The sequence below is a fragment of the Coccidioides posadasii genome, chromosome 3 (assembly GCF_018416015.2).
Source record: "Coccidioides posadasii str. Silveira chromosome 3, complete sequence".
NCBI lineage: Eukaryota > Fungi > Ascomycota > Eurotiomycetes > Onygenales > Onygenaceae > Coccidioides > Coccidioides posadasii.
In genome coordinates this window covers 4,490,814-4,517,531 of record NC_089409.1, presented here as the reverse complement: position 1 = coordinate 4,517,531, position 26,718 = coordinate 4,490,814, and the positions used below count along the sequence as shown (strand labels likewise).

The window sequence follows — 26,718 nt, the reverse complement described above, 5'->3', positions numbered from 1 at the left end:
TGTGCCGCTAAAACCAAGGCAGTCTAGTGCGGATTATGTAATCGGGCGGCGAGCCAAGAAACGTTCTCTGGATTCCGGTGTCCACAAAGACAGATTGTAAATATTGAGAGCATGTATCCTGAGTTTGAGTTCTATCTAAGGAGTACAGAAGAACAATTTATCCGGTCTTTCACTTGGAGCTTTATCCAAAGCCATGTCAATTCGGACGGCCCCCCGCTCAACGATACCTCCGAAGCAGGTTACCCTCCCGAAGGACCTTGACCGGCTGTCAATTTATCGGGATATGTCCACTAAAAACGTTATACTTATTATGTTGTCTCTACTCGGCGGATAAGTGGGAATATGCATCCTCGGGTAATTTGTGTATAAATTGAATACCCGCCTCAGTGCTGGGAAAATGTTAGCGATGCATAACGATGAGAAAGAAGCACTTACATCAACATCGTCCCAAGCACGTCCTTGGACACTCGCAAGTTCATCCATGCTCATGACATGGCCAGTGGTGACTTGAACAAGTCAGTACTCTAAAACATATCTTCGAGGATATGGGAACACACGACATACAATAGCCAGAGTGGATCTTCGCATCGATTTCAACGCGACTGTCTTCCGGTATCAGCTCATCTGGAATTGGAACTCGCTCGTGGATCGGTATCCCCTGTTCGACAATAGCATCATGTTTCATGCTGGGATACCTGTCAGTGCGATGAAATCAATTTCTTTTGGAGGAACCCCTTACTTGGACATGCTAAGCATTCTGTCGATCTTGGTTATGCCGAGCCAGTGCAATACCTAATACTCCTCGTTAGATATTGATGTTCCGCGAACAGAATGGTGGGAAATCCTTACGTCTGGCATGAGGGCTTGGAATCGCATATCCTTTGAGGCATAAGCAATTGGCCACTGAGTTATGGAATAGTCTCTAGACACCCTACCTTTACCCCAGCAATATTTTCTGTTCTTTTGAAATACTCGCTAGCAACTAACGCCAAAGTTAGAAAGTTCCATTAAGGCGAGACAGGGCTTCTTACGATCAGAACCACGTTTCCGCGCGTTGTATACGAGATACTTGGTGACTTCACCAAGTGCGCGGCCTTCTTTGCGGAAATAGATCACTACACCGCTCCCTCCATTTTGCGCTTCTCTGACTGCTTCCTCCACTCCGAAAATCAAGTAAGGACGGCATGTGCAAATATCTGAACCGAATACGTCGCTCCCATTGCATTCATCATGAACACGTAATGCAAGGCGCACATTTGGGTCGGACATCTTAGCGGGATCGCCGAAACAGTATACAGTCAAACCGCCAATAGGTGGAAGGAAGAGTTTTATATCTCCTCTGGTGATAAGCTCTGGGTAGGATCCTCCGGTGACTTCAAAAAGGGCACGGCGAAGAGTTCCCTCGTCTATGCGTCCAACGTCAGTTCACAAACATTGGTCGTGGAATTGGCGACCCTTGAAAGGAAGTTCAGTATAAAAGCAGGCTCACCTATCTCAAATCTTTCTGCAATGCCTGGTAAATACCAGACTGGCTCCACGGCAATCTTTGTGACGGCTAATTCTCCTATTTCGTTTAAGCAAATCTTTCCATCTGGCACCAGGCGCCCTGACCGCACGCTCTGTTCCAGCTCTGGTAGTTTCATATGTGCCTTTGTGATCGCGATCGTTGGACGAATGTCAATATTCTCATTTGTGATAAAATCTTTGAAAATCCAAGGTGCTAAATGGCCCAACGGATCCATAGATACAATCTTTTTTTTGTCGGCCCACTGCGGGTGCGGCCCAATGTTTGCGGCCGGTTCGGTGTTCGTGAAGTCGGGTCTATGTTCGAGGTTTAAATGCTTGCTTGCGACAGCGAGAGCATGGTATATGGCGTAGGAGCCTCCGTGCGCACCAATTGCTTGGAGATGTGTTAGCAAAATATGACCATGGAAACCGGGTTTCACGACTCGAACCATTTCGTCTGCGGACAGTGTTTTGGTGTCGGCTTACGACCACTGGGCCTCTCCGTAGTGGGTCCTTGTTGCCCCAGTCCATCGGTACAGGGTCTATACCGGATTGCCCAGGGTAAGTTGTCAGAATAATGCGAGAGGTTGTAGTTTGCCGCTTAGAGTCCTTTGCGCTCACATCGTCGCTTGAAACGGAGGGCTTCGAGGGTTGCGTCGGGGTAGCAGGGATAGAGGTTGGTAGCTGCAGAGTGGTATCTTTGGGCTGTGTCACAGGTGTCTTTGGTTCATCACCAACTGCAAGTCGGTCTACGCGCGCGCCTATCGCATCAACAGCGGATGAGAGCTTCAAGTGGTCATGTTGGATGCTCTTGAGAGTAGCCAATATCTCGCGAAGCGTTGCATTTTGATCTCCTTTGTCCATTTTCAGAGCTGCTAAATTAATCAACCAGGCTTACAGGTATGTTTTAACAATTGTGAGGGGCAGCAGAAATGCTGGATGAAGAGAAGGACTGGCTGGTGTATTTGAGCTTCTGCGCAAAGTCTTAAGCTACAGGTTAGGCCAATAGCACAATGCCACAAGGATAGTTGGAATGATAATAATCGAGCGACGTATCAAGCGCAGAAATACAGGGAACTCGGAACTCGCAGAGCATAGTGATTGGAAGTGTTGAGAGGGGGAAGGTTTCCAGGGTGAAGAGCAGCCCCCTGGGACTGAGCCATCCAGCTTGCGCGTGAGCATACACACTGCAAGGCTGGCCAAGGATGCGGGGAAGGCCAGAGCTTCACGGGTGGAGCTTAACGCGCCAAGCCCCATGAGGTCACGCTCGACCACGAGCCATAGAATTATGTAATCAAGCATCGCGAACTCTCCTTGAGCGCAATTTGATGCTGAAACTGGCTCCAAACTGCCCTGTTCTCCGACTTGTTTCTACATTATCTCGGACAATAACGTATAATAGAACTCAGCAGAATTGGCATTTGTTTAAATCAAGACCACTCCTCTTGCCCCCTTTCTAATTAGTACATGATTCCTTCTCGAGAGAAAGACACATAAGCTTGCCCCGTCTCCAGAGCCAGCTCGAGAACAAGAGAATGGTACCACGACTTCGCATTTTCCACAATAAAACATCAGCTGACAACAGTCAATCGTAGGGCAAACGTAAGAAGTCCAGCCGCAAACCAGCGGCTCCCAAGAAGGTTCGTTGTACTCCCATTCTCTTCAGCCCCATTCCCTACGACCTCCGCTCCCGTGTCGGGCAACTCAGCCAAATCCTTTGAAATCTCCGTATCCGCCTATTCAGAAAGTCTCATCAAGGCCTTGCTATCGCGCCGGCCAGCGCGTCTTCTCTCCAATGATGGCTAACCCGTTTGTATAGAGAGAACCGCTTCCCACCACTTTCTCCTGCCTTTTCTGCAACCACGAGAACTGCGTCATCGTCAAGCTTGATAAGAAGTTGGGCTTGGGAAACTTGACATGTAAAGTATGTGGTCAGCGATTTCAGACGGGAATCAATTGTAAGTCACCACTTCTCACACAAACCCAAATCTTATCCCCACCCCAAAATCACCCTGAGCTAGTTAGACGCGGCACTAATTTTTACGCCCGGCGCGTTGATCAGATCTCTCCGCGGCCGTGGATGTATACTCGGATTGGATAGATGCTTGCGATGCTGTCGCAAAGGAGAAAGATGCAGAACGGGCAGCTCCGGCGGGTGGCTCCGGAAGCAACGTCGCGGAGCGAGAAGCACTACCGGTCGGAGCCGATGACGAAGATGAATATTAGAGATTCTAGTTTAACGGATTTAGGGTTTTTCTCAGCATAAAGTGGCGTTTAGGATTATCATATACTAGGAAGTGGGTAAACAAGCAACATCGGGGTTCAATGCATCATGTATCAACGTCCTGCTTCACTCTCTGGAAATTAACGCCTTCCTAACCTGATGACTTTGATTCTTCTCACTGGCTGCTTTTCTTGGTATGAACCGGACCAGGTGCTAGAGACACAATGTACTGTTCCGTGCCCCGGCTTGGCCGATACATGGTGATGATAACGAAGCTAGTGACAAGTCGGTAAACCCGAAATATGAGAGCAGCCCCGGGTGCTTATAACATAGCCCGGTCCTCGTGGACGCTCGTAACAACGAAGGACAAAATGTGACATTAGAAATTCGTGAAATCATGATAGTTTCTCCCGTTTCCTTCAAGATTTGATCGCCTCGTATGTATTATATCTGATTTATAACGTGTAGTACCGGTCGCCGAAATCTCCCAATCCTGGTATGATATATCTAAAACGAAATTAGCAATTTTCGTTGATAGAGGATATACAAATATTATGAAATGTTACGAACCTCTTCTCGTCCAATCCCTGATCAATGAATGCAGTCACAACACGCAGCTGGGGAAATTTCCGAGCAAAGGATTCTACCGCAGATGGACTGGCAATAAGATTTATAAAGAGAATCCGGCTTTCGGGAACCCCTTTTTCTTTCAGCACCTCCACAGCCATGGTGGCCGAGCCACCTATTGTACGGTCAGCATCATTGAGGCGAAAAACACGATTTGGCACATGCTCACCAGTAGCAAACATGGGATCTAGAAGAAGAACCCAGCGGTCGGCAATGTCTTGAGGTAGTTTCTCATAGAAGAGTTTCGGTTGCCATGTCTGTTCGTCCCGCTGGATCAATATCTTGCCGATGCGCACAGATCTGCAACAGTCACGCAAGCCCTGCTCCATGGCCTCTCCCGCGCGCATGATAGATACACCACATATCTTCCCCTGGAACCTCAAGCCAAGATAGGTCCGGCCAACGGGTGTTGTGACAGGCTGCTCGACGACGGGCAAGTGATTAAGGCCTTCCTCAACCAAAAGTCGGATGATACGGTTGGAGTAGAACACGAAGTCGGCACGTGCGGTACGCTCATCCCGGATCATACTTTAAGACGAAGGTATTTAGCTTCAGTGCTTCTAGCTCTGCTATGGAGACTGGTGAAAGTGCAGGCCTTCACTTACGTCAACAGAGCAATCAGCTGCGGGGTCTGAGGCAGGACATGAACATTCTCACAAGAAACCTCTTGAGAAACTGTAGCAGTTGGTTTCTCCCCGTCTGGCTTGTAGAGAGGGCCGACTCCCTGGACAGATGTAGGAGCTGGCACGTGCTGGGCTGAGGCCATAAGGGACAACCCTGCTCTCGGAATCAATCTGTAGCTGTAGAATTACGGGAGCAAGGAGCAGAGAAATCAACAGATCTCGGATACTGTAAGAAGTAGCAGCGGCTAGGATATAGGAGAATGGAGCGACAGTAAGTCTCTGAATTTGCTTCTTCAATTTAACAAGTGGATGCTACAGTGCAACATATCCACAGCGACATTCTGCGTGTGGGGTAACTTGGCGGGTGATGATACAGTTTCCGACAGGGCGATGTCACTCGGAAGCTAGCGAGAATGGCCACTGGATCAGAGGGAAAGAAGAGATGGCGGACAATAGAGTTCGGCGCTGGCCTGCCGCTTCATCTCAACAGGCCCGCTTCATGGCTGGAGGCAGTGGTTAATCGGATAAATGCTGGTGAAATTCAGTGGTGTGGGAAAGCCATCGGCGGGAAGCTTCTCCTAGTGTGGAATCTCACAGGCCAGCCCTGTCGAGCAGAACTCTCATCAGCAACTTTGAGAGGGAGAGCCAAAGCATTCCCAAGGAGTTTTGCAGGCAGGGAAATCCATATCAATACCATGCTCTTATCTAGAACTTGATTGTGCCCAGTCGGTGGTATCAACCAGGATCAACGGTTAAGCTAGTTAGTCAGAAAGCGGTTCACTAACATTGTCTGTCCTCCCGCTCATGAACGCGTGCAGGTCAGTTTCTTTTGAACGCAGTTTCCATCAACACGGATTCATTTGACCTTGAGAAGCCCTGCTTGTGTGTTCTGCAACAAAATTGCTTCACCCTGCCACTTTAACCAAAGGCGATTCTTTCCTCTTCTCCAGATTGCCCGGGTTCTATAACCAGTTGCGGCGACAAGCAATCCATCTCAATTCAAAGCATACATGGTTAGCTGAGATCCGGACATCCATCACGTTTTTTTTCCCTTCAGACGCGTCTATACTGACTACACCTGTGCTAGCGAAAGCGAATAGGGAGTCAACTTTGTCTGATCCCCCAATGGTAACCTGAAGTCGGTTCCTCAAGTTCGCATCTCGGTCCGGATCACATCTACCTGCTCTCGCGACGCATCCACAGACACCGTTCATTTCCCCTGTGGTTTGATTCTTTTGGTCAAACCGCAGCGAAATGCAAGCCGATATTGCCTCCATGGAATTTTCCTCTGGGCGAAAGCTGAAGACCTACGGACGGGCCTCACGAAACATCGTGCGCAGTCCGTTCCAGCGCACCCTGCCTGAGCGCTTCGATCAGGATACGTCTCCTACGCCGAAAGACGTCGGAATTTCTAGGAGGGATATTGAAACACCGCGCAAGGCACTACACAGAGGAAACTCAGAAACAACGAAAAAGGTGGAAAGGCCTCGACTGACAGTTCCGAAAATTGAGGGCAGCATCTACGATATCCCCTCGTCAGACGATGACACGCAGAATAGGTCTGGACGCGAGCGCAAGCGCAGGAGGTTGGAGACTCCAACAGCTCTGTGCAAGTTCTCACAGGTTGATCGCACCGCTCTAGTAGAATCGCGAGAACGACCACAACAGGTTCAAATAGACAAGCCATTGGAACGACAGAGTAGTGCGGTTAAAAGGGCCAGGCATACTGTCGCAGAGAAATCTCCTCGGGTAGGAGTTGTCATTCAATCACCTCCCTCAGCCAAAGCAAACGGTACCAATCAATTTGATCATGACCAGAGAACGTTGCCAGGTAAAAAGCCCCTTTCGCTCGGGTCGCCAAGCAAACAACCTTTGTCTGCTCGTTCATGGAGTCATCGTTTCCGTCATGACCCAGGTTCGAGGCCAGGGCCCACGAACCCAGCCGCCTCAGTGCCTGCAAACCAGCCTGTTAGGCCCAGTCTCTCGCGGAGTCCATCTCAGAAACTCAAGGAAATGACGCAGCACTTGTCTACTGAATCGTATGTTAAGACTCCTCTCAAGCGGTCCCTAACTAGTGAAAAGGAAGGGTCAATTGCCGGGACCCCGCGAACTTCGTCCCGCTTGAGGTTGATAGACGCGCTAAATACCGGTGATATGGAGGATACGGAAAGTTCCAGTGACCCGGATACCGTTCGATCAGATCTATCTCATCGTTCGAGGACTAATTCCCGAGCCTCCTCCAGGGGGCCGCCGCCAACGAAAGACTCCGTTTCAACCAATACCTTTCCATCCGTTAACCCTCGTCGGCGGCGACCAGAAATCTCAAACCAGCTACAACAAAATACTTCGAGAGTAACCTATGCGCGACAAAGGTCCTTTCGTACAGAGGGCGATATGGACACCAATATGTCGGGGATGAATGATATGAAACCTACGTCCGCGTCAAAAGCCGACCCGTTGTTATTCGATATTGGCACGAGCTTATTGCCTCCGAAACTAGTTCCGAACTTACAAGAACCCGATGACAACAACGATACCGGCCCCGGGATGGTTAGAAGCATTTACGAGCTTCGACGAGCAGGTGGCAACGCGAGGTACCAGGCGGTCATCGAGTCTATCTTTGAAGATCTCGAGGAGAAAACAGCCTCAACCTCGAGAAAACGCAGCGGGTTTTTTCAGTTGTGTTCGAAACTCGTAGATACCGAGTTTTCACGTCGCTTTATCAGCAATTCCTTGGAAAAGAGGCTTTCTGAATGCACCGTTAATGAACCCGATATGATTTGCACATATCTCACTGTGTGCATTTATACACTACTCCTTGCGTCTGGGCCTACTTCTCCAGTAGCTCTGCAGACTTGCTTTACGCAGATATTGGACGCCGCTCCCTCTCTTCTTCCCGAAGAACGGGATATACTACAGCTAATCAAGCTTCCCAACTTTAACATGTCAAAGGCAGGCCAATCTAGTCTACGAGATCTTTGCGTGCAGCTTCGCGAAAACAAACTATGGTCAGAATTACCTCCCGCGAGGCTTTCACCACAGAACCTAGAGTTACGATCACTAGAGCTAGCGGTGCGCAAAGTTCGAGAAGCTGGTGATCGAACGGCGACAGTTTCGAACCCTGTCCTTGCGCAGATAGTGGACCTTCTTCTTCAACATTCACGGGAAGGCGCCAATAGCGATCTTTTCGTTCTCGAGATGGCATTTTCAATTTTGGAGTCTTATACCGTTGGCCTACCGTCTTTGGACAGCGAGCAGGAGAGAATTCTAAATCGTCTCTCGCGAATGGGCTTGCTCCTAGCACAGCTAATCGATAGATCTGATGCGGCGAGTCGGCAAATCCAGATACTGCAGATTCGTCTCATCCTTAACATTACAAACAACAATCCAGCTCTCTGCGAAGACTTTGCAACGCCTGATATGGTTGGTGCACTAGCCCGACTTGTTTTGTCCAACTTCAGGACAGTAGCGGAAGATTTGGCTAGTGATAAGAAAGAATCGCTGTTGGATACAGTGATTCTTGCACTTGGAACGTTGATCAACTTGACCGAATGGAGCAGCAGGTCCAGGGGACTATTTTTGCAGATGAAGCATGGTCCTGCGATTCTGGTTGACCGTCTCATGGAGTTGTTCATTGGTGGACTAGAGACAGTCTCAGAAGTACGTGATGCAAGCCCCCGTAGGATATACACATCTGAAGTTTCGTTTCGTTTCTTTTGTTCTTTTCTTTTTTTTCTTTTTTTTTCCCCCTGTTGTTTCGGATTTCTCTTCTGACCTGAATTTTTTTTTTTTTTTTTCCAGGCTGACTCCGTTGTCCAAACACACTCCAACGTTGCTTTTGGCTATCTATCCGTCCTCCTCAGCACTTTATGCCTTGACGATGAAGTGCGGACCCAAGTGCGCAGGAAGATGCGCGGCAATAACCTCAGCCGTCTTCTTGCCATCGTGGAGGAGTTTCTACACTACTACCGAAAGGTCGAGGAGGAACTGAAGGATCCTGTTTTGGAAGAGGATGCTATGGCGGGGTTCACGTCTCGACTTCAGAGTATTGTTGAGCGGATCCGTGAGGCGGAAGGATTGAGGAGGTAACCAGGATGGGCGTTTTGATGGTTGGTCACGCCGTGTATGGATGGTTAGATCATAATAATGTCATGTTGTATGGATGAACAGTCGTTTCACAAGGAAATCATGATCTAGTGGCAAAAAAAGGATGATATGAGCAACGATGTTGCGTTGGGCCGTAGGGATGTGCAGTTTGCCTCGGCCACGGGTGACCGGGGATTTTTACCCGTCCCACCGGCCATGTCGCTTTACCCTCTTTTCCCGCCCCCCAACCCCAGACGCCCATGGCAGCGCCAACGCGAAGCAGGAGGCGGCGGACTCCGATTGCCTGGAACCCGGGGCGGGCCTACGCGTGCACTCCCAGCCAGTCCGCGGGCGGCAGATCTCCCCAACGGGCGGAAAGAGTTCGATGCCAAGGCCGCGGGTCCAGAACCCTCCGGCCGCCCCATATTCACGTGGGAGTTTGCCTTCTTTGTGTGGCCTAGTCGAGTGGAGCCGGGCTAACTAGCAGGGCGCGATTATTCAGCCCACCTCTGATTGGCCTGCGGGGCGATCGTAAGCTTTCCCTTCTGACGCTGCGGAGGTTGCTTTTTGCGCCTCTTTTTCGCCTCCCAGGGTTCTGGAATTTCTGGAGGAAACGCCGCCGGTCATGTTCCTTGGAAAGCTTGCTCCGTTGTCTGTATCACCCTGTGTACTGAGTGCCGTGATCTGCAACTTTTGGCAGGCCCGGTAATGTCGTATCCTGGATGGGAGTTGGACTGGCACTGAACACCATTCTCTCTCCAGAGTATTAATATTAATGCCGTTGTGGACTTGTCAATTTCTCACCCAGCTGGGCGAACTCGTATCTGCCGGCGGTTGATCAGCCCTCGAGCAAATAGCAGGTAATCCCTCTGGGCGTATTCTAAACCTTATTGTTTTCGGGGATCAAGCCTGTTGCCGTTCATATTATCTCCAATTGTTGTTTGTGGAAATCCTCGAGTTCACCGCTCCCTCACTTTGCGCCCTTTCTTTTCCTTCAATTCTCCCTCCGTGCTCCAATCCTCGGTATTGGGAGTGTAATCCGTTTGCTTTCGCTAGCGTGTTTTGATACTGTACACGGCGTCGGCACTGTGACCTGAAGGGAACCATCCGTCGTCCTCGAACGATTCACCTCGAGCTTTCCTCGTGAAAGTAATTCCCGCCATAAACAACGCTCGACGAACCCTCACTTCTCCCCTCTTCCTCCTCCCCTTTCACTCCAATCGACGTTCCATCCTACATCTCTCTCTTTTTCCCTTTAGAGAACTCATCGCAGCTCTTCCGCTCCCCGTTCTGTCGTATCGCTTTTTGTCTCCCACAAACATGGCTCCAATTCGACAGAGAAAGGTTGCCATTGTAGGAAGTCGTGCTGTCGGTATGTTCTGTCCTCTTACATCCTGAACACATTTATTCTCTGGCTTCTTAATGGAACCTGTCCTTAATGTTGTTTGTCGAAATGCTAATGAGCTCCCCAAAGGTAAATCGTCTCTCACCGTTCGCTTCGTTGAGGGAACCTTCGTCGAGAACTATTACCCCACCATCGAGAATACCTTTAGCCGTGTCATCACCTATAAAGGACAAGATTACTCTACCGAAATTGTCGACACGGCCGGGCAGGACGAATATAGTCTCTTGAACTCGAAACACTTCATTGGAATCCATGGATACATGATCGTCTATTCGGTTGCTTCTAGACAGTCTTTCGAGATGGTCAGGGTCATCCGTGACAAGATCCTCAATCACCTGGTGAGACATACCTGATGAGACATACCTTTGCCCATTGGCCTGTATTCTTTAGCTTGTAGACCGGACCATCCTCAAGAGCGAATGAAACCAACTGACTTGGATGCTTGATATCTAGGGCGCTGACTGGGTTCCCCTAGTCTTGGTCGGAAACAAATGTGACTTGCAGCCTGAGTGGCGCCAGATTAGCATCGAGGAAGGGAAAAAGACTGCCGAGGAGTTCAATTGTGCCTGGACCGAAGCGAGCGCAAGAAACGACCTGAATGTTGCAAATGCGTTCGAATTGATCATTGCTGAGATTGAGAAGTCCCAGAACCCCAATCAGCCAACTGGCGGAAGCAAGTGTGTTCTCATGTAGAACAGCTTCGACAAAGGACGACTCCGTGCTCGGCAGGCGACATGGGAAGGTGTCACTCTAGGGGAGGAAGGTCGTTTTGACCCTGCACAAGCATGCGTAACTGTGCATACTTGTGCGCACCAAGCAGACATTACATACATGACAATCGCGGCAGCGCAGGCGTCGACAATTGTGCCTGTAGCCACAGGATGCCTCCCTTTTGGCTGCCGTCTTGCGGCTTGACTTCTTTTCTACATGCTCTACTATTATCTCACTTTTTTTTATTGTGTTTCTTTCCGGGTGGCTTTCTCTGGTTCTTTTAATGAGTGCATGCTTCTACCTTCCTGGCACTTGGGCAACATGATAGACAAGCGTTAGAGCGGTACAGGTTTGTGTGGCATGGGTTTCTTTTTTTGCCTTTGTGTATCTTCTATGTCATTGTCTCTGCTTTCATCATCGTCTTATTTTTGTTTTTTTTTCCTCCCTAGGGTTTAGGCTTTCCTATTCATCAGTGGTGGGGATACGGATGCTCTCTATTCTGTGATCTGGGGGGAGTCTTAATGACCTGCAACGAACCAGCAAATGTGCACACATACATACAAGCATAATATCTAATAGTGCTCCTGTTCTTCCCAGGTACTCCTTTGATATCTGAACCTGCATCACTATCAACATGCATGTGGAACAAAACAGGGCGCAGGAACGTGCAGGGATCACACCGTGTGCAGCAACACTGAGACTTGTTAATGTTACACGCACTGATAAGCAATTGCAACGCACTTTGTGCGCCCAGCGACCCCTCAAGTTTGCACAGAAGACAAACATGCTCGGCTTGGAGAAATTGAAACTCATCACTACTGCGAAGGGCCTCTGTGCACGAGAGATCCTGTTGGTAGAATATCACTGCTCTGTTTTTGCTTCACTGGGCGAGACTATCCATTTATTTTACCTGAGACCAATTTTTTCCGTTCCTTGTTACCATGCTTGATATTGCAGACCTGATCGCCGACCGCGGCGGTGATCCCAAGAAGGTCAAGGAGAGTCAGCGCCGGAGATTTGCGTCGGAGGAGCTTGTCGATGAGGTGATTAGTTTATATGAAGACGCCCGTCGAAGTATGTTCTTTCTCGAGATATCGTCTCCAATACAATCCTTTTTTTTTTTGAACGTGACTTAACTTTTCTTGTTCTTGTGTGGCTTTTAGCACGCTATGAAGCTTCGCAAATCGGCTCGAAGATCAATGCGCTCCAGAAAGAGATTGGCATGAAGAAGAAGGTTCGTTGATTTTCCAGGCCTAATATACCGCGGTGACTTGCGGGTGCGTGGGAGTCGCGAGAGGCTGACGGCGGGGGTGATTGTTGCCCGGTTCAGAATAAGGAAGACGCTTCTGAGCTTTTGGCGCAAAAAGCGAAGTTGGAGCAGGACAAGAAGGCTCAGGAAGATTTGGCGGTTGAGAAGGAAAAGCTGAGAGATCGCAAGTTGAAGACGATTGGCAACTATGTTCACGATTCGGTTCCTATTAGCAACAATGAGGTACCTAATATATGCGGCTCCCCTCCCCCAATCCGTCATTCTTTGATTCAATCTGACTCTAGGATTCGATTTGCCATAGGATGATAATGCGATCATCAAGACATGGGCGCCAGAAGGCGCCAAGGTCGAAAAGAGAGACTGCTTGTCACATCATGAAGTCCTCACACGACTAGACGGCTACGATCCGGAGAGAGGGGTCAAGATTGTTGGTCATCGTGGATTCTGCCTAACGGGTTATGGTCTTTTCTTAAACCTCGCCCTCGTCAACTACGGTCTTGAATTTCTGTTCAACAAGGGATACAAGCCAAATCAGCCGCCATTCTTCATGCTTCGGGATTACATGGCCAAAACGGCGCAGCTGGAGCAATTTGACGAGGAATTGTATAAAGTTACGGAAAGTGAGGATAAGAGCACGGACAAGTACTTGATCGCGACTTCGGAACAGCCCTTGTCCGCATTACACGATGGAGAGTGGCTACAGGATAAGGAACTTCCTATTAAGTATAACCCCCCTCTTTCAACTTCATGGTTTCTCGCCTGTCGAGAGCATCGATGTCCCGTGCCCAGTTGACCTAATCGATATGTAGATACGCCGGATACAGCACATGTTTCAGGAAAGAGGCTGGGTCCCATGGAAAGGATGCTTGGGGCATTTTCCGTGTGCATCAATTCGAAAAGGCAAGTTAATCGGGTCCATATTTCTAGGCCCGTGCATCTAACTTCGAAACTGCAATACAGATAGAGCAGTTTATCTTGACAAAGCCCGAAGAATCCTGGAAAACATTCGACGACATGATTACCACTTCAGAGGAGTTTTACCAGTCTCTTGGTCTTCCGTACCAGATCGTCTCAATTGTTTCAGGGGCCCTGAACAATGCGGCCTCCAAAAAGTGGGACTTGGAAGCTTGGTTCCCATTCCAGGGTGAATACAAGGAATTAGTTTCTTGCTCGAACTGCACCGACTACCAATCTAGAGAATTGGATATCCGCTTTGGTCCCAAGAAGACTACGGATACTAAGAAGGCTTACGTTCATGCCCTCAATGCCACACTGTGCGCCACGGAGAGAGCTCTTTGCTGCATCCTGGAGAACTACCAACAAGAAGATGTAAGCAAACCTTGCCAGCCTTTTGCCATTTTTAACTAACCCGCCTATCTCCGCAGGGCATCATCGTCCCTGAGGTCCTCAGGAAATATATCCCTGGCCAACCTGAATTCCTGCCATACACGAAGGAACTTCCTAAAGATACCACCTCTCAAAAGACTAAAGCCAAGCCCAAGGCAAAAGCTGATAAGAGCGACGTGACAAAAACTATGGAAAATCTCAAAATAGAGTAAAGTCGATAGTACCCCCAAATTTCCCCTGTGTCTTGAACTGGTCGTCTTCGATTGCTAGGAGACCGACATAGACAGTACATACATAAGAATAGATCCGTTGAAGATCACCGTACTCCGTAAACATCCATAAATAAATGCCCATCGTCCCGGTTTCCTGCGACTGAGTCATAGTGTCGAAAACTCAGGGAGTGAAACCCGCCTGGTGCGTGTGTGCAAGCTGCAAGAATGATGCAATTCCCTTAGTCCCCGAAAGCTACGGGACAGTCACCAGTCAAAAACGCTTATTGCTCTCCCGCAGAAAAGCAAAAATGGAAAAAAGAAAAAAAAAAAAAAAAGGTGGAAAAACAAAAAGCTGCACACCAAAACAGCGGACCCAGTTAAATACATTTATACCCCATAACCCGCTATTGCGGATCCTCTTCTTCTTTTTCTCTCCCGAATGTACTCTTATCGTCGTGAAAGCGGCAGCATGGCGACCGGCGCGAGGGACATATTCAACCCCAACGAGCTTTCCCACCAGGTCTCTCGCAGCCTGAGCTTTTCTGCCCAGTCTCCGCCGTCCAGCTATGGTACGAGCGGCACACCATTTGCCAGCCGGGTTCCCGCACCGTTTCCATTGAAACAATTGAAGCCGTTTGCTACGGAGGATATAAAGATCTTGTTGCTGGAGAATGTGAACAAGACAGGCAGGGATATCCTGAAGGAACAGGGGTATCAGGTGGAGTTTTATAAATCTTCCCTGCCGGAGGATCAATTAATCGAAAAGATCAGGTGTGTGATTGTTGTTTAGCATCTACTCCTGCTGATTGCTCTCATTTTCTTGTTCTTGGTCCGCTATAGAGAAGATTTCTTTTCTCTTTTTCTGGGCGGACATGAGCTAACACTCCCACCAATCTACAGAGATGTGCACGTCATCGGCATACGATCCAAAACGAAGCTCACTGCTAAAGTTCTTAGTGAAGCTAAGAATCTAATAGTCATCGGATGTTTCTGCATTGGCACGAATCAAGTCGATCTCCAATTCGCCGCTGACCATGGTATTGCCGTGTTCAACTCTCCCTTTAGCAACTCGCGTAGCGTTGCCGAGTTGGTGATCGGAGAGATCATTGCTCTCGCTAGACAGCTATGCGACCGTTCAGCAGAAATGCATAGCGGGATGTGGCAGAAAGTGAGCAATAAATGCTGGGAGGTTCGAGGGAAGACACTTGGTAAGTCTGCCTGCATCTCCTTTGATGCCCTGCCCTGTTATTGATGTGGTCCAAGGTATCGTCGGATACGGTCACATTGGCTCTCAGCTCTCAGTTCTCGCCGAAGCTATGGGCATGTCGGTCATTTACTATGATGTGCTCAACCTGATGGCCATGGGGACTGCTCGTCAAGTTGCTACGCTAGACGAACTTCTCGCATCTGCGGATTTTGTCACTTTACACGTCCCCGAGCTCCCAGAAACCAAGAATATGATCAGCGGTGCTCAACTCGAGAAAATGAAGGATGGAAGCTATCTCATCAATGCCAGTCGCGGCAGCGTCGTGGATATTCCTGCCCTTGTTCAGGCTATGCGTTCCGGGAAGGTTGCCGGTGCAGCTCTTGATGTGTACCCTAGTGAACCGGCCGGTAATGGCGACTATTTCAATAAGGACCTAAATACCTGGGCCGAAGATTTGAGATCGTTGAAGAACCTTATCCTTACACCGCATATCGGTGGAAGCACTGAGGAGGCTCAGAGCGCCATCGGCATCGAAGTTGCAAATGCCTTGGTGCGGTATGTGAACGAGGGCACTACCCTCGGTGCTGTCAACATGCCAGAGGTTACACTGCGTTCATTGACTATAGAGGAGCCCAACCATGCTCGAGTAAGTGTCGCCTTAGCAAACCGAAAAGGTAAAAAGATATATTAACGCTCTATTATAGGTCATTTTCATCCATCGAAACGTTCCTGGTGTGTTAAGAAAAGGTAATGTCGCCCACATATCGGCCGAAGCTTATCCCTGCTAATACAAAAAAAACCAGTTAACGAGGTCCTCGCAAATCACAATGTCGACAAACAAATGACGGATAGCCGCGGCGATGTATGTTCCATTAGTCGTCTCCGCCTAGTCAGGAACCAAACTAACGAGAATGTTGATTAGGTCGCCTACCTAATGGCTGATATTAGTGATGTCAACTCATCAGATATTAAAGAACTATACCAACAACTCGAAAGCCTGTCATGTATGTCGTATTCCCTGCCTTCATGTTTCCAGCCCGTCGCTGACAAAACTATCAACAGCTCGAATAATGACTCGGGTCTTATTTTAATCTAAGACATATTTAGGAGGGAACTTGGATGTTTATGAATTCAGGAGGACATGATTCCGCTACATCAATAAAAAAAAAAAGTTTATATTCTTCAACAGGTCAGCATGTCGACGACTGGCGTTCTTTCAACATGAGTGGGATAGAAACGAGGATAGGCAAAGGGATTCTATGGAAATACCGCTTTAAATGTACATGCACGATTCAGTTGACCAGGAGATTTCATTATTATAAAGTTCCTGCGAAACAACCCCCCCCCCCCCCCCCCCCCCAAAAAAAACAAAAAAAAAAAAAAGGCCAAATCTGAAAATCGCCGCTGTTCAACGTATGTGCGAAAGCATCGACCACCCCCAATGTGTGTGTCTGCTATGTGCGTTCTATGAGAGCTTAACATATTCGAGAAAGTATGGCCCATTACCCATATAGATATCCTGAAAACGCCAGGCAAATGCATGATATCATCCATGAATCCAGCTTTAGATGCCCCAACACGAAAATGCATCAATACCCCCAATGTCAGTGAATAAATCCCAAGCTAAAAAGTGTGAAGACGCTGCTAGAAAGACAATGCCTACTCCAGAAAGGGCGAGAACAACAAAGATCAGCGCCTATAAATGTTATGTGAATCCCCATCGCCAGCACGGCTGCGTGGCCTTTCGGGACTTCTGCTTCGGCTAGGTCTATAAAACCTATCTCCACGGGAGTCTGCACGAGGTCGACTATCGAGATTGTCTCTTCGGGAAACAGAAGTGGAATCATCGTCATACTTAGGAACGTAGGAATCACGAGAACGGTGGCGATCCCATTCATCACGACCACGCTGCTCCCGACGATCGCCGCCACGCCATGTGGCAGCATTCGGCCTTCCGGGGAGTTGGCCCGGTGGTCTTCCGTGAATGCTTGGGTCGCGTGAACGCGGAGGGTGATCGTCCGATGCTTGTCGTTTATGGCCACGAGCAGAGTCTGGAACACGACTGTCGTAGGCTCCCCTCGGACCGTTGCGTGCAGCACTAGGTATCCGGCTATTCAATTTCGGATCTGGTGGGACCCTCACCCCTGAGCCGGATGTCCATTCGCCGTTGGCACCCATGCCGACAGAGCCACCGGCGGGCGCGGGCGGCATCGCCTTTTGCCCGCGAAATTTCCTTCTATCAAGCTCATGCGAATCCTCAAATTGAGGTAGATCACCAGGGCGGGCAGGAAGGGGTGGATTCAAGAAATAAGGGTGTTTTAGTGCATCAATCGCGTTGATTCGCTTACGCCAATCAAGTTTAAGAAGCTCAGAAAGCAGTGATATGGCGCCGGGTCCTTGTCTATTTAAGAGTCAACGAGGCTAGACGGAAAAGTGTCCACAATTTAGACTCACTCTCTGAAGACGGTTGAAAGGTTTCCTGGCTTGGAGCCCCATGATTTCACCCCTTCACATCCGGGGAGAGCACTCCAGCCGGGCATGGTCTCTTCAGTTGGAGAACCAACGAGAGTAAATATGAGTTGGGCCTGGTTTAAATCACTGCTTCCAGCAAGTATGGGTTTGCCCTTAAACATTTCGCCGAAAACGCACCTAGAGGACCTTAGCAATTGGGATTACGTCGGAGCAATTCAAAAAGAATCTTACCCAGCTCCCCACATATCTATCGCCGTCGTATAACGTCGAAGCTGAAGTAATAACTCGGGCGGCCGGTACCATCGAGTTACAACGAGCGAAGTATAATCTCGCACAGCTTCCCCGCCTCCTTTGCCAGGAGCTGGGGGATGTCCATCGTATGGCCTCGCGAGACCAAAATCTGCAATTTGAAGTATACCTCTGTTACTGATAAGAAGGTTGGCCGCTTGTGGTTCCGGAAGTTAGCATTTTTGCTACGAATGAGATGGTTTGTCGCTGGCTCACCTTTCATATCACGATGAAGGATGTTGTTCTGAGAGAATTGTCAGTGATACCGTTACTGTGCGATTCAAAGGCTGCCTTTCATACTTGATGGAGATATCGTAGCCCTTCTAGGAGTTGCAACATGTAACACTTAATCTGAGGCTCGGTAAGATGTACGTTCGGATTCTCCAAGAGGCCAGCGAGGTCATGTTCCATGTATGGAGTCACCATGTACATAGACGGCTTTTTCCGGCCTTCACCTATGGAAAAGTAAGACATAAGAGCTATCTATGATGCATAGGAACATACCTCTGCTTCGCTCCACAGCCATTTCTTCCAGGCGTATTATATTAGTGTGTGATAAGACTTTGAGCAGCTTGATTTCGCGAAGAGCCGTAATGGGGAACTATTGATCATGTTTACGTCAGACATTAATCTGCAAAGAATAGCCATTATCAGGCCTACCCCGTCCTTTTCATTGTGTAATAATATTTTCTTCAGCGCAACAATTGATCCGGAGTGTTTTGAACGAGCCTTGTACACCTCGCTATGTAGAGAGGAAGCTACAGTTAGCTACCAGCACTAGTCCTGGAAGTAGAGAGTAAACATACCCAAATGTGCCTTCTCCAAGCTTTCCCAGAAATTCATATTCGCGGATCGACGAACAGCCTTTGAATCGTGGACGCCCTTCTTCGTCGCGTTCTAGCGGCACTTTCAAGTTGGGTGATGACGTTGATGGAAGCATTTTTGAAGCTTCGGAATCGGAGATTCCGGTGAACTCCCAAGGCTTCAGGGAATTGTAGTAGAAATATAGCTTCAAATCTCCTAGGAGAGGTGCGAGTTGATTGTAAGCTGGTGCTGGAAGAACTGCCGGGTTCCCGTCTAGGTTGAGACACAGCAGCAAGCTAATTGCATCTGTAAGACAATGTTTGTCTGCATAGGGACAATGCCCATGGGAATAGCTAGATAGGACTGGAGATCCACTGCCAGTGAGAAGATGGATAGGAGAATCACGCGCCGGAACTCAAGACTGACTTCTTGTTCGGCGGTGAAGGAGGATAAATTCGCTTGACAACACAGGAGATTTAGGAACTGGAGTGTTATTAAGTCAAAGATGCAACTCTGAATCATGCACTTTTCCTGTTATTCATGACCCTTGAATAGACTGAAGCTGCAAAGACCACAACGCTGCGTTGAGGCCCCCGAAGCTGTGAGTGAGTGAAGCTCCATCCATGCCAGCCCGGCCAATCACAGCTGAGTCAGCTCGGTAAAACGTTCTTCCTTCCACGCTCATGGCGCTCTGGGCAGGTCAAATTGACCTCATATCACTGTGCAGGTGGGTTGGATCATCTTTTGTTCCTTGACATACTGGTGACATCGCTGCCAGAGCGTGTTATTCTAGGTCCATCTACACCAATTGAGGTCGGTGCATTGAATACGAACTTTATTTCTTTAATCTCATGCTGTGCTAACTAGATTTCAAGTCTCCCAGCATTACTCCGCAGACCCGATCCGATCCACTGAGCGCGATGGCCGGCAAACACCCAATCCAAGTGCCACCGGGCAGACCTCTATACAAATTCGCTGCCACCGCCCTAGGTGCCAGCATGTGGTTCTTCGTACGTGCAATTGCAACCATCTAGTGCAACAATCGTGCTGCGATACCTTCTCACCTTACCAAGAGCGCCGTTTCTGATGATGATCTTAGTTGTTTTACCGAGCCAAAAAGGATGGACCGGCCCTGTTGGGCTTGAAACACCCTTGGGACCATTGAGATGCCGTATTGGACCGACAGAGGATTTTTTCCCCCCCCCCCTTCTACCGACGTTGCGAAAAAGCTATAAAGTTTGCATCTTGCCGATGTGGAAACGGAGTTCGGAAAGAGGTTTCATATCGCTCCAGGCCTTGAAGCGCCAGTTCGCTCTGCTTGGTGCAAGAATGTGCCATTTGCAAAGTACCTGATCTAATGGGCGCATCATCCTGTATCTTGTCTAGATGACCAGTTTTGTGTATAGATATGAATGACGCTTTTAAACCTGATTTAAACCCTTCGGCGTCATATCGACGTGGGTTATATTTGTCATCACAAAATTCCCATTAAATCGAGGCCCGCTAGGGGATTCACCCTTAACAATAAAAAGGTATATAAAAGACTGCTCTTTTCTCTACCCAATGTCGGATACACGTGGATCGAATATATCGAAATGGAAGCAAAAGCCAAAATACAGGATAAGATTATATAGGGTCACAAGTTCAAAATCAAGTCCACCGAGCTACTCGCGCTCAAGAAGGACCTTATATCGTCGCCGTTGTTTTCTCTTGCCAGGGCGGCAAACTCTGTATACATGACCAAGAAGCCGGGACAATTCCGGAAAGAGATGTCTTTCTGAAACGTAGGCGACAGCAAATCCTCCGACGGCAAGCGCCACTAGCCATCCCTTAAATGGTGTCGACAAATAAGTGAGCTGCATCAGGCGGAAGAGCCAATCCGCAGGTTGGAAAAGCATGTAGGAAGATACAAGAAGAGCCACAATTATGGTGACGACGAATGGAACTGAGGCCGTCAGCAATAAAGAAGTAAAGAACTGAGCGGTTCACACCTACCATTTGATGTCATCGGCTGTCGAAACGGTGGCCCAACACTCAATACCAGACCTGATAATATGTACTGGTAACAGGAAACAAGGAACAACGCAGTGTTCTGCGAATTTTCTATGCTTGTGTCGTTCGGATTAAGCTTGGGGGGCTTATACCTACGCCAAAGTCAGTCTTGTAGTTACGAAATGCGCCCTTTCCTGCGGCTGTATATACCATTCTTGCTCCTGAACTGTTTCGAAAGCGGCATGCTGGATGAATATGCAAATAACTATTTGACCCAAAAGGGGTGTCAAGACTTTCCGGGATACGAGATTAGCTGTGGGCCGTTTTCGACATAGCTTCGAATAAGGCCCAATCCATCCCACTGATCAGGTCGTTAGCACCGCCTTCAAGGCCTTTTTTTTTTTTTTGTTTTTTTTTTTTTTTTTTGGTTTGGTGGGGGGGAATGGAAGGAGAAGCTTACTGAAAATTGCAATAGGTAGGATAAGAGCGAGGTCGATATAAAGGAACTATAGATGTTATGTGAGCCTAGTCACGCAGGACGTTATACGGCCCACTTACCTGGAAGTCGCCCAAATTGGATGCAGATGCATATAGAAAGCTGACGGAGGTAAACTGAATGGCAGAATAAAGACTCATATACTTGAAGCAGGAAAAACTCGTTACGAGTGCCGCTCTACCCTCCCTACACAAGCGCCTGAGTACGGAGCTCAAAATACATAGGAAGAAACATACCTGATAAGCTTTGGAACACAGGATATATCAAATATCCTACTGGTGAAAGGGGCCGCTACGGACGCTTCTGCTTCTGATAGTGAAATACCAACATCAGCCGCTTTTAAAGCACCGCAATCGTTGGCTCCATCTCCGCAAAATCCGCAAACATAATCGAGCGACTGTAGCTTTTCAACAAGCTCATGCTTCTCGTCTGGAGACATTCGTGCAAAAACTTGCCCATGAACAAGCATCTGGACAAGATCAGCCCGTCTATTCGACAGCTCAGTAATGATAAATTACCTTTTGTAAAACCTCTTCAGAACCATAGTCCACCACCCACCGGAACACGTCTCCGGTGACCGCGATAGAGTACTTGAACTTGTTATAATTATGGTATGGAATTGACGTGTCAGGCACCGTAGAGATCGGAAGAGGCTAGTGACTGTTAAACATTAGGTCCAAACAACAATTCGGAGCACACGTACTGCAAGTGTATGTTCGTCAAGCAGGTAGTCCGGGTTATCTGTGCTTTCCCAGCGCAGGCGAGATCTTGGATTGTAAGGATTTCCTAGATTTATATAATTAGTAAAAGGGCTTCTAGCTTGGTTCTGGGTTGGGGGGGAGGAGTTATCCGTACCTTCAACAAAATAGGGAACAAAGCACTGAGCAGTATCACCTATAAATCCGGATTCGCGAGCCACACTTATTGCAGTAAGGATGTTGTCGCCGGTACACATAATGTTTCGAATTCCAGCATTATGCAATTCATTGATAACGCCTGTAGTGCTTGGTTTTAATTTGTTTTCAAACACAATGAACCCAACGAATGTTAAGTCAGACTCGGCCTGCGATCGACTGATCTTCAAGACGCCATTTTGGTTAAGATTATCAATATGCTTCATTGCACAGGCAATAACTCGATATCCACGATGTGTATAGAAGTTTAAAAGTTCATTGAAATCAGGCGGCACTAGTGAATAGAGTAAGTGAACATATCAGTGCTGGCAGTAGGATGAATCGCTCACAGGTCTTGGGCACACATATATCTTTCAGCGACTCAGGTGCTCCTTTCACAAACACAGTTACATCTTGGTCACCAGGCTCCCGCACCAGCACACTGGACCGGCGGAGTTGTGAGACGAATTCGAAAGTCCTCATGACAGCCAATTCCGTGGAAAGACGCTAAGCAAGGGGTTAATGCAAATCATATCAATAGGATTAGGATAACGTACAGTTCCTTGTTCAGGGTCGCCAGGGGTTAAAGTTGGAGGTGCCCATGCGACAGAGGGAATGAAACTCTCAGACTCTTCATCAGCATCCGAAGTATTATGATTTCCTTCTTCGTAGGACCAGCCCGTAAATTCAAACATTTTCACATCAAGAGGATCCCCAATGAGTTCGCCATCAACAAGTTTCAGGGAGTGGCATGTTGCCATCGTGTAAAGGATAGCCGCGTTAAAGTTGTAATCTATAGTTGGGTCCCTCTCATATAATGGATACGGCAAGATGGAGGAGGCGTCTACTAGCAACTCGCTGAACCTAAAATGTTTCAGGGTCGTTAGAATCAAAACATCGCTATCGACGTGGCTGAAATAAGCACCTAAAATCTTGGTTGACAAGTCTAACTCCTAAAACGTCAAGCCCATCTTCAGTAAGGGTTCCTGTTTTGTCGAAGCAAACGACATCGAGTTTCCCGGCAACATTGACTCTGGCAAACGAGGTAAGCAGCTAAGTCTGAAATTACGTGTTAGAAAGCTCACCTCTGAGGGCTTATGCAGAAAATTTTCTGCTTCTTTAGTCTCGAAAGCGCGAAATTCGTCCCAATTGTCAGTGTGGCAGGGAGGGCTGGAGGAACGACAATGGTAATAAGATCCAACGCTCGAACAATAATGGTATGCCACGCAATCTTCCCCAAATCTTAGTTATATAGTACCGTTTAGGCTAATGTGCGGACTTACTCCTAGGCGGATGAAATTAATGAAAGACGCGATAAAGCCCAACGCCGCGACAAAACTCATGACTGAAATATAGCGGAATGAGTCTCTATAAAATTTGAATCCAGACGGTTTGGGAAACAGCATCGAGCGGACCAGCGCGCCTTTCGTCGTATTGAAACCGGTCCTTACTACCATGGCCAGCGCAGCCGCTTCGTCAGTTTCTGGGTCTTGGGGTCTTCTCGCACGTATTATTCGAGTTCCGCAGAACAGGAAATGCCGAGCAACTGTCGGCTGGATGGATGGCGCATTTAGGTTTAGAGAAGCAAGCGCATCGTTGGTCGCAGGTAGCTTTGAGACCGGTACTGACTCCCCTGTTCCTAGTCAGATGATTTAACTCATAATTCAGATAAGAGACCTACCCGTAAGCATGCTCTCATTAACAATACAGTCACCGGATAATAACAAGCTGTCGCAGGGAACCTGCGTAAGCGAAGGGTCTGAGATCTCATACACATCCCCAGGAGTTAGTTCTCTTGAAGCAATTGGTCTCCCTAGATAATATATGTAAGTCGCACTTTTAACCCGAAAAAAGCGGAATTTCAAGACAGGGCTGATCCAAAAACATACAAAATCCGCTTCTCAAAACTCTCACATCACATTCAAAATGCGATATTTGCCGTAGGCGCTCCATGGTCTTAGAACCATTAGCGCCCTTCTATTAACCAAAAAGGTATACTTGCTACATACCGACTTTGTTTCAAGCGTCGTGGCCGCAATACTGGAAACCGATATGAAAAAAATGCATGCTGCATAATAATAATACTCATCCAATGACCAGAGAATCAAGCTCGCCACCTGGAACACATAAAAAGGGTGAAAAGCCTACGTCTGTTAGGAATTCCATCAGAAGAGGTTCTGGAGCGGTGGACTCACTTCATCAATCATAATCTGGGGAACTGATTTTTGTTGGATATCAATGATATTTTGACCGAACACTTGTTCTCGACGATCTCTCTCTTCGGCGTCTAAGCCTTCTCTCAAAGTCTTCACACTGATCCAATTTGGATCCTTCCAATCCCCCGTATGCATGAATTTATCCTCAAGGGGTTGATAACAGAAGCGAACGTAGCGGTAATCTACAAAACGAAGGTATGGCAGTATCGGATCGTTGTCTTCATCAAAATTTGGAGCCTCAAAGTCTTTATATGAAGATCCGAACACGGTCGACAATTGTCGCCCATACTTCGCGTTTGTGACATATTCCACCGTGAATTGGCCCCATTGGTTCTAATTGCAAACCGTAAGCGATTGGCCGCATAAGAACATAAAGTAATTCCTTACCTCTATCGCAACCCATTGACATCGATAGAGCGGTTCAGGGAATCCGACCAATTTAATACGCCATCGAGGAAGCCATCTGAACACCAGGTAGCCAAGGCCGCAAGTTAAAATGCAAATGATGACATATATGGTAAAACCTGCTATGCTCGTAGAGAAACCTGCAATTACAGCAGTCAAATCTTCAGTCACAATGTAAACCTTCTGGCTAACATTTCCTCCTGATGGTGGCCCTTCATATTCACCACGATCGGAAGTCTCACGCCGTAGTAAGGGATGCTCCGCTGAGCTTCTTGAGCGCGAACGATCAAGGAAGCTTACGGGACTTCTCGAGACATCGATATCAATATCTTGGCCCTCCTCAAAATAGTGTTCCGGCTCGCTTTCATCCACTATGGCCTCCTCGTCGATCCAGACCGGATTTTCCGTGCTCTCCTCAAAATAGGCGAAGCTAACAGTTGAGTCTCGCCGTGATCGACGAGGAGCGAAGGAGGCGATGCTGGACGGTATACTTTCAGAGACTGGGCCAGCATAGACCTATATCACTCGTTATTCACTCCATGGCTACATATCGAAGCGACCGAGCAACAGAACTTGCCTCATCCTGAGCCATTTCTACATCTGACACAATGCTCATGCTCCTGGAAACGGTTAGACCGGTAATATTATAGATCTTAACGGAGCCGCCGCAATTACCTGCTCCTGGTGGAGCCAACCTGATGTACAGGCGCATGGTAGCAGGCTTCCTCGTGGCCATCATCCGAAAAATAATTGCCATTTTGGTCCACCATTTCGTGGATTTACGGTGTTTTGCGGCAGATTTTAATGATATATCAATGTTAGCGCATACGCGCTATCGAACTGCAAATCCCATTTCGTTTGGGTGAAATTAGGTCATGAAAACTGTTGGAACTGCGGGATGAAGTCGAGTCATCGTCACCTAGAGCTCCTTGCAGTATGCCATGAATAAGCTTCCAAGAGAGGAATCCTGTTGCTTGGCATCTTATCATCACGTGAACGCCGTTCTTTTCACTTGTCATCTTATCTTATCTTATCTTCTTTGGCTGTTGGCATTGAGGCAGAATGGATGAGGTTACTATACGTCCTGATCGGCGGACACTCAGAGGACATTGAAATACTGACAATAGAATTAGCGATGATATTGACCCTTCACACGACATATTCTTATCCAACAATAACTCCGGAGTATGCATTCTTCGATTGCCATTGCTAGACTCCCATCCTTCGCTACTAAATCCATCTCTAATCTAACAAAGGGGTATTGAATCTCCAGGTGAAAGAACTGGTAAAAAACTTATGATTGCTTCACTACACTTGGAACCCAAATTCTTCGGTAATTCCGCGCAGGCTTTTCCATTAAGCTGGGTTAAAGAGGACAAATTTTCCCACATTTAAACCTCGGACCAAGTTCTGGGGATCCATCCGAAAGCTCTCTTTTGTCCCCAGCGCAAGGAATACTAGATCAGTACAAATGGAGCCCTGGAACGTCTTTGGTGATTGTCACAAGAGCCCGGCTCACCTTCGAGAACATATGTATGTGCTTGGTTGCATTTCCTCGTGTGTGGAGGACGAGGTGCCCCGGCTCCATTTGTTCATTCCGAATCAACACCCTGCCGCGGTTCCTTTGGCTCTCAAGAACTACACTTGTACACAAGGTTTGCAGCAGGCCACCGAAAGGGCAGGTTTACTCCGAGGAGTTTAGGGCCGGCTGCCAATTGGTTCGATTGCCAACCCAGTCAAGCGGAGGGACTAGGTCAAAGGTTAAATCGTCATTGACGATCAGATCATCAGTCATAGATGAAGTGTAGGTGAAGCTCTGGCAGATAGTGCGTGCAGTTCAACAAAAGAATATACCATGCAATTGCCTGTCAGTTGCTGGGCAATGGTAAGGAAAGGGTGGCCCTTCGTCTGACGGCAAGGCATATTACCTCAAA

General features: G+C 48.0%; 10 protein-coding genes across 10 annotated transcripts; 6 read left to right on the top strand and 4 right to left on the bottom strand.

Moving 5' to 3' along the window:
* Nucleotides 1-115: 115 nt before the first annotated feature.
* Nucleotides 116-2,370, bottom strand: URG1 (Uracil-regulated protein 1; the record flags this gene model as incomplete). The annotated part of the gene is made up of 9 exons (XM_066125173.1): nt 116-389; nt 436-506; nt 565-686; nt 740-792; nt 850-879; nt 936-982; nt 1,032-1,406; nt 1,490-1,900; nt 1,956-2,370. The coding sequence occupies 9 exons, from the start codon at nt 2,368-2,370 to the stop codon at nt 384-386; spliced, it is 1,530 nt and encodes a 509-aa protein (XP_065981254.1). The 3' UTR covers nt 116-383.
* Nucleotides 2,371-3,041: 671 nt separating this feature from the next.
* On the top strand, nt 3,042-3,732 carry D8B26_006401 (uncharacterized protein; the record flags this gene model as incomplete). The annotated part of the gene is made up of 4 exons (XM_066125172.1): nt 3,042-3,044; nt 3,102-3,146; nt 3,326-3,464; nt 3,569-3,732. 4 exons carry the CDS (start codon nt 3,042-3,044, stop codon nt 3,730-3,732), a joined length of 351 nt encoding a protein of 116 aa, XP_065981253.1.
* Nucleotides 3,733-3,916: 184 nt separating this feature from the next.
* Nucleotides 3,917-5,693, bottom strand: FUR1 (Uracil phosphoribosyltransferase, synthesizes UMP from uracil). Its single transcript, XM_003069623.2, has 4 exons — nt 4,963-5,693; nt 4,527-4,885; nt 4,301-4,472; nt 3,917-4,237 (listed from the first exon to the last, which is right to left on the bottom strand). The coding sequence occupies exons 1-4, from the start codon at nt 5,121-5,123 to the stop codon at nt 4,186-4,188; spliced, it is 744 nt and encodes a 247-aa protein (XP_003069669.1). The 5' UTR covers nt 5,124-5,693; the 3' UTR covers nt 3,917-4,185.
* Nucleotides 5,694-6,234: 541 nt separating this feature from the next.
* Nucleotides 6,235-9,171, top strand: D8B26_006398 (uncharacterized protein; the record flags this gene model as incomplete). The annotated part of the gene is made up of 2 exons (XM_003069624.2): nt 6,235-8,640; nt 8,782-9,171. The coding sequence occupies 2 exons, from the start codon at nt 6,235-6,237 to the stop codon at nt 9,067-9,069; spliced, it is 2,694 nt and encodes an 897-aa protein (XP_003069670.2). The 3' UTR covers nt 9,070-9,171.
* Nucleotides 9,172-10,386: 1,215 nt separating this feature from the next.
* On the top strand, nt 10,387-11,164 carry RHB1 (GTP-binding protein; the record flags this gene model as incomplete). The annotated part of the gene is made up of 3 exons (XM_003069625.2): nt 10,387-10,438; nt 10,541-10,809; nt 10,925-11,164. 3 exons carry the CDS (start codon nt 10,387-10,389, stop codon nt 11,162-11,164), a joined length of 561 nt encoding a protein of 186 aa, XP_003069671.1.
* An 842-nt stretch (nt 11,165-12,006) lies between these two features.
* Nucleotides 12,007-14,092, top strand: SES1 (Cytosolic seryl-tRNA synthetase). Its single transcript, XM_066125171.1, has 7 exons — nt 12,007-12,256; nt 12,346-12,416; nt 12,513-12,674; nt 12,754-13,175; nt 13,262-13,352; nt 13,413-13,781; nt 13,838-14,092. Exons 1-7 carry the CDS (start codon nt 12,124-12,126, stop codon nt 14,009-14,011), a joined length of 1,422 nt encoding a protein of 473 aa, XP_065981252.1. The 5' UTR covers nt 12,007-12,123; the 3' UTR covers nt 14,012-14,092.
* A 211-nt stretch (nt 14,093-14,303) lies between these two features.
* SER33 (D-3-phosphoglycerate dehydrogenase 2) lies at nt 14,304-16,572 on the top strand. The gene is made up of 7 exons (XM_003069627.2): nt 14,304-14,782; nt 14,912-15,219; nt 15,275-15,864; nt 15,923-15,965; nt 16,022-16,080; nt 16,141-16,222; nt 16,281-16,572. Exons 1-7 carry the CDS (start codon nt 14,451-14,453, stop codon nt 16,307-16,309), a joined length of 1,443 nt encoding a protein of 480 aa, XP_003069673.1. The 5' UTR covers nt 14,304-14,450; the 3' UTR covers nt 16,310-16,572.
* Nucleotides 16,573-16,584: 12 nt separating this feature from the next.
* BUR1 (serine/threonine protein kinase, CMGC, CDC2/CDK subfamily) lies at nt 16,585-18,955 on the bottom strand. The gene is made up of 8 exons (XM_066125170.1): nt 18,785-18,955; nt 18,639-18,720; nt 18,483-18,579; nt 18,279-18,433; nt 18,195-18,222; nt 17,922-18,135; nt 17,673-17,867; nt 16,585-17,619 (listed from the first exon to the last, which is right to left on the bottom strand). Exons 1-8 carry the CDS (start codon nt 18,916-18,918, stop codon nt 16,908-16,910), a joined length of 1,617 nt encoding a protein of 538 aa, XP_065981251.1. The 5' UTR covers nt 18,919-18,955; the 3' UTR covers nt 16,585-16,907.
* Nucleotides 18,956-19,504: 549 nt separating this feature from the next.
* Nucleotides 19,505-20,240, top strand: D8B26_006393 (uncharacterized protein). The gene is made up of 3 exons (XM_066125169.1): nt 19,505-19,595; nt 19,658-19,792; nt 19,882-20,240. Exons 2-3 carry the CDS (start codon nt 19,703-19,705, stop codon nt 19,945-19,947), a joined length of 156 nt encoding a protein of 51 aa, XP_065981250.1. The 5' UTR covers nt 19,505-19,595; nt 19,658-19,702; the 3' UTR covers nt 19,948-20,240.
* Nucleotides 20,241-20,355: 115 nt separating this feature from the next.
* On the bottom strand, nt 20,356-25,554 carry D8B26_006392 (uncharacterized protein; the record flags this gene model as incomplete). Its single annotated transcript, XM_066125168.1, has 21 exons — nt 20,356-20,727; nt 20,778-20,926; nt 20,985-21,135; nt 21,235-21,280; nt 21,333-21,456; nt 21,507-21,739; nt 21,789-21,923; nt 21,974-22,056; nt 22,126-22,458; nt 22,514-22,670; nt 22,721-23,027; nt 23,089-23,196; nt 23,249-23,394; nt 23,447-23,796; nt 23,845-23,976; nt 24,053-24,119; nt 24,173-24,307; nt 24,359-24,712; nt 24,767-25,300; nt 25,362-25,404; nt 25,460-25,554. 21 exons carry the CDS (start codon nt 25,552-25,554, stop codon nt 20,447-20,449), a joined length of 3,963 nt encoding a protein of 1,320 aa, XP_065981249.1. The 3' UTR covers nt 20,356-20,446.
* Nucleotides 25,555-26,718: the final 1,164 nt, after the last annotated feature.

Bases quoted from the DNA above. Each gene is read 5' to 3' on its own strand.
- SER33 (XM_003069627.2), top strand. From the start codon at position 14,451: ATGTACTCTTATCGTCGTGAAAGCGGCAGCATGGCGACCGGCGCGAGG. The intron at 15,220-15,274 runs GTAAGTCTGCCT...ATGTGGTCCAAG, and splicing joins GGTTCGAGGGAAGACACTTG to GTATCGTCGGATACGGTCAC. The intron at 15,865-15,922 runs GTAAGTGTCGCC...GCTCTATTATAG, and splicing joins AGGAGCCCAACCATGCTCGA to GTCATTTTCATCCATCGAAA.
- FUR1 (XM_003069623.2), bottom strand. From the start codon at position 5,123: ATGGCCTCAGCCCAGCACGTGCCAGCTCCTACATCTGTCCAGGGAGTC. The intron at 4,473-4,526 runs GTGAGCATGTGC...ACCGTACAATAG, and splicing joins AGATCCCATGTTTGCTACTG to GTGGCTCGGCCACCATGGCT. The intron at 4,238-4,300 runs GTTCGTAACATT...ATTTCGTTTTAG, and splicing joins CAGGGATTGGACGAGAAGAG to ATATATCATACCAGGATTGG.
- SES1 (XM_066125171.1), top strand. From the start codon at position 12,124: ATGCTTGATATTGCAGACCTGATCGCCGACCGCGGCGGTGATCCCAAG. The intron at 12,417-12,512 runs GTTCGTTGATTT...TGCCCGGTTCAG, and splicing joins AGATTGGCATGAAGAAGAAG to AATAAGGAAGACGCTTCTGA. The intron at 13,353-13,412 runs GCAAGTTAATCG...ACTGCAATACAG, and splicing joins GTGTGCATCAATTCGAAAAG to ATAGAGCAGTTTATCTTGAC.
- D8B26_006393 (XM_066125169.1), top strand. From the start codon at position 19,703: ATGGCCGGCAAACACCCAATCCAAGTGCCACCGGGCAGACCTCTATAC. The intron at 19,793-19,881 runs GTACGTGCAATT...TGATGATCTTAG, and splicing joins GTGCCAGCATGTGGTTCTTC to TTGTTTTACCGAGCCAAAAA.
- BUR1 (XM_066125170.1), bottom strand. From the start codon at position 18,918: ATGCTTCCATCAACGTCATCACCCAACTTGAAAGTGCCGCTAGAACGC. The intron at 18,434-18,482 runs GTATGTTCCTAT...ACTTTTCCATAG, and splicing joins GGCTGTGGAGCGAAGCAGAG to GTGAAGGCCGGAAAAAGCCG. The intron at 17,620-17,672 runs GTGAGTCTAAAT...ACTCTTAAATAG, and splicing joins CTTTCAACCGTCTTCAGAGA to ACAAGGACCCGGCGCCATAT.